The 9,196-nt window shown below is 45.1% G+C and overlaps 1 protein-coding gene across 1 annotated transcript; it reads left to right on the top strand.

The window, feature by feature from the left end:
* Window positions 1-244: 244 nt before the first annotated feature.
* Window positions 245-8,953, top strand: LOC146338895 (histamine H3 receptor-like). The gene is made up of 3 exons (XM_084812880.1): window positions 245-521; window positions 5,142-5,308; window positions 7,581-8,953. The coding sequence occupies exons 1-3, from the start codon at window positions 245-247 to the stop codon at window positions 8,463-8,465; spliced, it is 1,329 nt and encodes a 442-aa protein (XP_084669006.1). The 3' UTR covers window positions 8,466-8,953.
* The last annotated feature ends 243 nt before the right edge of the window (window positions 8,954-9,196 follow it).

The following is a 9,196-nucleotide window of genomic DNA, read 5'->3' as shown; positions in this document are numbered from 1 at the left end:
CCGCTTCCCCCTTCATTCTTCTCTCTCCCTCTGCTCCCCTCCCCTCCTAATTTTCTGTCCTCCCCCTTTAGAGGCAGGGGGGGGGAGTTCAGGGGCGGCTGACTCACCCAAGACAATCAAGTTCCACGTTCTGCCAGGAGTTGGACTCCGCGGTGCCTCGGCTGGGGGATGAAGCCTTTATCGTAAGAAATCTCTTTTAAAGCACCCTCTGCTTCGGCCGCTCCCGCCGCTCAGTCTTGCAGCCATGCCTGAAGCGCGGCTGGGTCTCAATTTCTCCGGCGGCTTCTCCTCGTCGGCCTCTCCGGGCAATGGATGCGTGGCTAGCGAGGGGCAGCACTTTCAGCACCACGGACAGTTCTCGGCTCCCGTCTCCGTCCTCTTGGCGGGGATCATGGGGCTTGTGGTGCTGATCACCGTGCTGGGGAACGCGTTGGTCGTCTTGGCTTTCATGGTGGACCAAAGCCTGCGGACCCAAGGGAATTTCTTCTTCCTCAACTTGGCCATCGCGGATCTTCTAGTGGGTGAGTAAATCACAGCGAGCTGAGGGAGGCCGGGAGAAAGGAGAGAGAGAGAGAGAAAGAATTGGACCTGAATGGAAACCAGCGGTCCGGAGCTTTGCCTCTTGAGATGGTGTGGCTTTGCGCAAATCTTGCACTGAGCTCCTCACTGGGTGGAAAAGGAATAACTTGTTGTTATTAACAATAACATCATAATACTTTTTTAATATATATATATATATATATATATATATAATGTAAATGTCCCCAATGTCTAATGCAGGAATAGACAACCTGGTGCCCTCCAGATGTTTCTGATCACCACCCCCATAATCCCTGGTCATTGGCCATACTGGCTGGGGCTTATGGGAGTTGTTGTCTAAAACATCTGGAAGCCACTAGATTCTCTACCCTTGGTTGAAGGTCAGCCAATGAGGACCCTGTTTCAATTTCCAACTTACTTGGAAGTTTCATTGACTTCCACAAGCAGCAGGGCCTTCTCAGTTGTAGCCTCACAGCTCTACTCACTCTTCCACTGGTAATTTATCACCTTATTTAATGTTGTTCCCTAAGTAAATGAAGACACCCTAGTGTTGCTGGGCCTTTGGAATTTACAGTGCAATCTTGTGCATGTCTACTCACAATTAAACCCCCATTGAGTTCAGTAGCACTTACTCCCAGGAGGAGTGTATAGGATTGTAGCCTTAGAATCTTTTTACTAGTTTTGCTATTTTCTGCCATTTTACTATTGCTGATGTTTTTATACTGATTTCTGTTGTTTGTATTGGGGTATTTTAATATTAATATTTAAATTGTTTTAATGCAATAGTTTACTTGTACACCACTTTGGAAGCATTAACTGAAAAGAGGTAAGCAAGATTCCAGATGAACATCAGGAAAAACTTCCTGACTGTTGGAGCAATACGACAGTGGAACCAATGACTTAGGGAGGTGGAGGGCTCTCCCACACTGGAGGCATTCAAGATGAGGCTGGACAGCCACCTGTCAGGGATGCTCTGACCTGGATTCCTGCATTGAGCAGGGGGTTGGACTTGATGGCCTTGTAGGCCCCTTCCAACCCTACTATTCTATGCTTCTATGATATACTTTAATCATCATAAACCATCACCAGGGTGTTATAGAGGTTAAAGCCTTGGACTAGGACTGTAGAAACCAGGATTCAAATGTTCACTCAGCCATGAAGCTCCTTGGGTGACCTTGGACCACACACACACACATATACTCTGTCTCTCCTTCCCAGGGTTGTTGTGAGGATACAGTGTACTGGGCGGTGGGGTTGACCAGGCATGTTGCCTTGAGCTCTTTAGAGAAAAGGCAGGATATAAAAAGTAAGTAAATAAATAAATAAGATTATTTTAGTGAGGCAAACCCAAAGAGTAAAGCAGTTTACAACATGGGCATGTTAACATCGTAATCATACTGTTATCATACAGTTACGATAACACATAACTGTAGTCCAAGGGTGGGCAGATATCAGGCTTCTGGGATCTACTTTGTGTTTTTTATTCAGACTCCAAAATGTCACAACCAGAGTGATGTGCAAAAGACATGCACTTAGAATTGAAGAATTCTGAGCTCAGGAATTTGTTTCAAGCAACAGAACTTAAGTGAGATCACAAGCCTTCCATGCAAAAATCCTTGCCTGGTTACCTCTAGTTTTCCTGGAAAAGAAGGCTATCAGTGTGTCCATGTTGTAAACTGCTTTACTCTTTGGGTTTGCCTCGCTAAAATGATTTTATTTATTTATTATATTTATTATTAGTGGCTACTAGTTCTTCCGCCTATATGTTTGATTGACTGATTGATGGATGGATTTGATTTATACCCCACCTTTTAACCAAAAACTGATGCCCATGGCAGCTTACAAAAACAATTGAAATAGCTTTAAGCAATAAAACACATTAAAATTATTGTGTGCTGTTTGGTTTTAATTTTTGTGAACCGCCCAGACAGCTTTGGCTATTGGGCGGTATAGAAATAAATAAATAACATAACATAGCAATTACAGCACTATCAGAGTTCATATGCCTATGTACACCAGTTGCTGGGGAACATGGGTGGGAGGGTGCTGTTGCACTCATATCCTGCTTGTGGGTTTCCTGTGGGCAGCTGGTTGGCCAGTGTGTGAACAGAATGCTGGACTAGATGGACCCTTGGTCCGATCCAGCATGGCTCTTCTTATGTTCTTCCTCATTTCAGCAGTATAATTTAAGGTTGCAAGGGGTGAGTCATTTTGTTGCTGCTGTGGTTAAACAATTGGGAACCAAAAATCCTAGCCAATCTACAGCAAGTCACCCAGAGAGTAGGTCTTGATCTACCTTCTGCTCACCCCTACTGTGGTTGAGATGGTTGAGATGCTGTGGTTGAGATGATGCTGAGACTTCTATTGAGACAGCACCCACATGGCTTTAACTCTTTCCACCTCAGTTCTCCATCTATTAAGTCAGGAAAGGAATTGCTTCCTAGGACTATTGTGAGCACAACTTGATTGATGGATTGTGTTGGTGGTTTTAGGGGGCAATCCTATGCATGTTTAGATGGGGGGGGAGTCCTACAACTCCCAGCACTCCCCAGCCAGCCATGCCTGTTGTAGGACTTTTTTCTGTCTAAACATGCATAGGATGGCACCGTTATTGTATTTTATTATATATTCGTGGTTTTGGAGTCACGATTTTAACATTGTTTATGTGGTGTACTATGTTTAGCATAGGTTGTTATCTGCCCTGGCCTCTTTTTGTGAGTAAGAGCAGGATATAAATCAAATAAGATTAGGAAGCACTTTTGCACAAGTGCTATAAAAACCATAATCAACAACAGAAGATATGGTGAATATTATATGGGCAAACTCATAGCTTGTCACTATATTAGTAAAATTGACATTGAGTTGATTGTTCTCTCTCAATGAAAATTGAAAGGCAGCTTTTCTTTTTACGTGAAGACTAATGTGTTGCAATATGTCCCTCAAGACGGATTAGCTGGTTTCTCACCTGCAATGTAATCCATGAAACCCCTCGCATATTTGAGCCACCAAGCATGTGTTAAATGAAATCTATTCGACACCCTTGAGCATAGTGCATAGGGTCTGCTTGCAGCAGCTGATAATGTGGAAGGGACAGACTAAGGACTGATTCCCACACTGTTGCACAAATAGAGTGTGGGATTTTGTGGTGTAGAAATAGCTACAGGAGTGGCTTGTTTCTTCTCAACTGGAGAGCTGATGCTCTCTCCACAGAATGGAGAGAGAAAAATATCCCTGAGATGGTATGTGTCCACAGGCCTGGGCATGGATCCATAAGAAGAGCCATGCTGGATCAGACCAAGGGTCCATCTTTTCCACTGTTCACACATAAGAACATAAGAAGAGCCCTGCTGGATCAGACCAAGGGTCCATCTAGTCCAGCATTCTGTTCACACAGCTGTCAACCAGGAACCCACAAGCAAGGCATGTGCACAACAGCACCCTCCCACCCACATTCCCCAGCAACTGGTGTACATAGGCTCACTGCCTCTGGTACTGGAGGTAGCACATAGCCATCAGGACTAGCAGCCATTGACAGCCTTCTCCTCCATGAATCTGTCCAACCCCCTTTTAAAGCCATCCACATTGGTGGCCATCACTGCATCTGGTGGAAGCAAATTCCATAGTTTAACTATGCGCTGTGTGATGAAGCCTTTCCTTTTATCTGTCCTGAATCTCCCACCAGTCAGCTTCATGGGATGATGCTGTGTTCTAGTATTATGGGAGATGGAGAAAAATGTCTCCCTATCCATTTTCTCCACAGCATGCATACACATGTATATCCAACATAGGAATTGAACCCAATTCATTCTGTTGCTGGTGGGGATGTGTCAAGATAAACTTCAGATCCTTTCTGCTCTACAATTCTATAAGCATGTATATATGAATTCATAGGCCAATTTTTATTAACTTTGGTTATTTAGTCTTCAAATGATGGGTCGAGATATACAAGTGGATCACACGAGTGACACTACCACTGTCACCTCTTTTTCTTTGCTTTGTTTGTTTGTTTGTTTGTTTTTAAGAAGTCAGAGTGGAGGTGCTGGTAGTAGAAGCAAAGAGAGAAAGACCAAATTCAAAGGAGGCTAGAACTTGAATGGGTTTAAAGTTAGGTGCAGCTTTTCCTATCCCTGTATGACAAGTTGCACCTCCCAAAATTCCCTCTTCTATTCCAGATCTGAAAATATTGAAGACTTCTGCCTTGGGACATCCATCCCAATGCTCAGGGGTATTGCTAAATACCTTAATTATCCAGGCTAAAGGCCAATTAAAACATGCAGGCCCTCACTTGATACATGACTGTGTCAGTTCAGAATTCATGTGTGTATGTGTGGAGCAAGGGTAGGAGGCCTGGTGTCCTCCAGATGTTTTGGACTGCAACTCCCAGAACCCCTGATCATTTGCCATGCTGGCTGCAGCTGATGGGAGCTGTAGTCCAAAACATCTGGAGGGCACCACATTTCCTGGTATGAAGAGTCACAGGGTGGGTGGGAAAGAGTCTCTTGTTTGAACGTACCTCCCCATCAAAAACTGCCTCATATTAGAAGCATAGACCCCAGGCTAGGATTGTCTCACTAAGACTGTTTTCTTGTCAATGTCCACAGGTGGATTTTGCATCCCCCTCTACATCCCTTACATTCTGACGGGTGAATGGAAGTTTGGGAAAGGCTTGTGCAAACTCTGGTTGGTGATTGATTACCTGGTGTGCACCGCCTCTGTTTTCAACATCGTCTTGATCAGTTTCGACAGATTTATCTCTGTTACTAAGGCGGTAAGGAACACTCTTTTCTACCGAACAACACTTCTGACACCAGGATGTACAATTTTCTACCCCACATGCACACACACACACACACACACACACACACACGTCTCTGGGATCCACAGTCTGTCTGTCCCCCGCACCCTGCCAAAGCTCTCGTTTGTCATTCCTTTCCTCACAACACCAGCACAGCAGCTCCTGCCTGAAGCCCCTATGTGACTTTTTCCTCTTCTCCTTGGTTCCTTCTGACATTCAAGACATCCCATCTGCCTTTTGGCCCCTGATTTTCAGCCAAGCCTGTTCTAGATAATTTTATTTGGTCATTCTGACTTACAGCCCTCTTCTCACTAGGCTTCACAGTCCTTGGCATCACTACCAGGCAAACATGGCTGTCCTTCCTTCTACTACCAATAGCACATAGTAGGTCCTATTGAACCTAGGCCATCCATTTCCTAAGTCATCCATTTCTCACCAATGGCTCTTTTTCTCATCTCCCTGCCTCCTTTTTCCTCTCTCTTTTTTTGTTTTGTCTCTTGTCTCTCTCTCTCCCACACACACACAAGGCTTTTTTGTTTTGTTTTCACACTGTTCACTAGAACAGCCTTCCCCAACCTAGTGCCCTCCAGGTGTTTTAGACTACAATCCCCAGCATCCCTGACCATTGGCCATGCTGGTTTGGACTGATGGGAGTTGAAGCCCAAAACATCTGAAGGGCACCAGGTTGGGAAAAAGAGGTCTCTCTAAAATTCCCCTTCTTCAGAGGTCCAGCACCATGGTGATATCAACAGCAATAGCACCAATCCCAACCCTGTTCTCAGACCTATTTGCATCCTCAAGGGACAAACATTGTGAAATGTTACAAACGTCCCTGGCTGCCAAAGGTCAAGAATGAGTGGTGGCCTGTAAGTGAGAGCAACATCCAGCATAGCTACTCCAAAGAACAGGAGTGTTGAATCTCTCTCAGAACAAGGGCCAAATTCAGTTTCAGAGAAGCTTTCGGGAGCTGCATTCCGGTAGCGGGCAGGGTCAAAGGAGCAGGGCCAAAAGACCATAAACATCAGCGTATTTTAGCATAAATGTCTTACTGCCAGAAATGAAGCTTTGGGAGAACCATTTCAACTAGAGCTGTGTGCAAATGGCCTCTTGAAATTCTCCGCCTCATTTGTGGGCAGAGACATTTGGGAGACGATTTCACCAAATTTTGCCAGGGGGAGATGAAATTCTCAATGGTTTCTCAGAGGTAGGGCTCCCCACTGGCAGGGCTTGTAGCACAGCTGCTTTCTTTTTTCCCTAAGGATTTGGGGGGGGGGTTCACGCTGCTGCAGCATCAACTGTATTGGCAGGCCAGCCTTCCGTTTGCATCCACCGCAATGCAGGTGGGGGCAGTGTTGTGTCCAGCTCCAGGGATGAGGTGGAGGTGCTGCTCTGCCAAAATCCATCCTCCAGTTCCCTGATTTTTTCTCCCCCTATGAAAGAGGCTTCCATTGTTCTTTCTCATTCAGGATGTTTTATCATTTATTTGGAGACTTACCTTAATCATAGAAGCATAGGGTTGGAAGGGGCCTACAAGACCATCAAGTCCAACCTCCTGCTCAATGCAGGAAGCCTGATTCCCAGGCGGTCTCCCATCCAAGTACTAACCAGGGCTGACCCTGCTCAGCTTCCGAGATCAGACGAGATCAGGCGCATCTCACAGCTAGCATGAGCATCTCAGACTGCTGCACGTCCTGATCTGAAAAAGCCCGATGGGAGGAATTACCTCATGGCACCTTAAACTGGGCTTTGATTGAAGGGTAGGAAGCTGAGGAGGCTACAGGCGGCCAGAAAGGTGATTGTACAATTAAAAACAGAGCATTTGTGCTCAGCCACCGCCTAAGTAAGGTAAGCCCAAGAAACCGAAGCCCAACCCATGAGAATGTCCCAAATATTTCTTCACCACTGAATTTCTTTTCGAAAGAAATGTCTCTTCTGTCAAATGGAATGAGAATGGTCAAAAAAATGTGGGAGAATTTTTCAGCACAGCACTAATTTCAAACTTTTAGAATTGGGGTGGGTAATGTTCCTACCTAAGCTAGAAAGCACCAAACTATTGGCAGTCGGGGGGGGGGGCAGTAGAAGGGGGCGTGACCACATGGGAAACCCCAGAGGGCTGGATTGGGACTGCAGGCAGGTTAGATTTGGCCCCAGGACTGTGGTTCAACACCCCTGCCATAGAACATTCTCACAAGTGAACAGACGTTTGGCTGGCATTGTCATAATTTAACACTTCCTTCCCTCCTAGGTGAGTTACAGAGCCCAGAAGGGGATGACCAGGAATGCAGTGGTAAAAATGGTCATGGTCTGGATCGCAGCTTTTCTCCTTTATGGACCAGCAATCATCAGCTGGGAGTATATTGCCCAGCGAAGCATCATACCGGACAGAGAGTGCTATGCGGAGTTCTTCTACAATTGGTACTTCCTAATGATTGCATCCACCATAGAGTTCTTCACACCACTCATCAGCGTCGCCTACTTCAACTTAAGCATCTATTTCAATATTAGGAAGCGGACGCCTGTCAGAACCAAGAACCTCCCACTAGGCCAAAGGAACTGTGAAATGTGCTCTGGCAGGAAGAAACGAGTGCACGCCATCTTTTTTATGAAATTGAACAGGAAAAGAAATAAGGAGATGACAAGCAGCCTCTCGCCAACTAAGTCTGCTGTCTCAAGGCTCAACATTCAGACCCTCCAGATCCAGTCAGTAGAGTACAACATCAGTCAAGATCTTCCACCTCTCCAAGTTGATGTCCAAACCAAATCCCCATGGGATGGTTTCTACAAAGCACTAGAGAGCATATCTAACACCACAAGAAAAACAGAGGTTGCCAATACCGTGGCTAGTCGATTTAGGCTTTCCCGGGATAAAAAAGTGGCCAAATCTTTGGCCATCATTGTCTGCATCTTTGCTTTATGCTGGGCTCCTTACACTCTCCTGATGATCATCAGGGCGGCTTGCCATGGACAGTGTATCCACCATGCACTCTATGAAGCCTCGTTTTGGCTTCTATGGCTGAATTCAGCCATTAACCCAATTTTATATCCCCTGTGCCACATGAGTTTTAGGAAAGCCTTTTTTAAACTCTTGTGCCCAGGCAAGGCGAAAATCCACCCTAACCTTTTTACGTGAGAATGTTTATGGCAAGAGAAGTTTTAGCATGGATGCATTTTGCATCTCAAAAGAATGTTGGCCATTTGCTCATCTGAACTAATGACTCATCTAAGTTAGAAAAATGGCCTTGGAACCTTCTCCTCTCAGTCAAGACCATGAACATTTCTCTGGATCTTTTTTTTTTGGGGGGGGGGGTGGCAATGCCGCAGAAATTTACAAAATTCAGTACTGTTTGAGACAATACAGTACTTTGCAACTAATACCTTGCAATGCTATGGGTTTGCAATGAGAACTCACTAGTCCCTATCCATGATTGAAGCTAGAAATGTTTTTAGGAAGTCTCAACTTGCAAGCAGACCTTGCATGTGTAAACTGGAGTGTTCATTCTTAAGACTCAACAGTTAATAAAATTCTGTTTGCAGTGCAAAAAGGTAGCATCTTTTGCACATGCTGTGTATTTGTGTTTAACAAATTACAAAAATAAAAATAAAACTTCAAGGTTTCCTTTAAAGATTGCTTTAAAGGCTTTTGTGCTTTTTTTTCTCTCTCGTAATAACTACATTTTCTCCATCTTGTCTCCCAATCTGGCACCTCTCTCTACAGCTCCCATCACCCCTGACCATTGGCTGGGCTGATGGGAGTTGGAATCCAAAACTATCTGAATGGCCACAGGTTCCCAACCCATGCTGTAGAAGCTGTCAGTGTGCACACAGAACATGTCCATGTGCAAGGGCTTCTCCACATGGATT

The sequence above is a fragment of the Heloderma suspectum genome, chromosome 8, assembly GCF_057233095.1.
Source record: "Heloderma suspectum isolate Gila_16-S chromosome 8, 16-S_ref, whole genome shotgun sequence".
NCBI lineage: Eukaryota > Metazoa > Chordata > Lepidosauria > Squamata > Helodermatidae > Heloderma > Heloderma suspectum.
The sequence above is the reverse complement of the archived record's forward strand: the minus strand, read 5'-3'. Positions and strand labels throughout refer to the sequence as shown.

Bases quoted from the DNA above. Each gene is read 5' to 3' on its own strand.
- LOC146338895 (XM_084812880.1), top strand. From the start codon at position 245: ATGCCTGAAGCGCGGCTGGGTCTCAATTTCTCCGGCGGCTTCTCCTCG. The intron at 522-5,141 runs GTGAGTAAATCA...CAATGTCCACAG, and splicing joins CATCGCGGATCTTCTAGTGG to GTGGATTTTGCATCCCCCTC. The intron at 5,309-7,580 runs GTAAGGAACACT...CTTCCCTCCTAG, and splicing joins TTATCTCTGTTACTAAGGCG to GTGAGTTACAGAGCCCAGAA.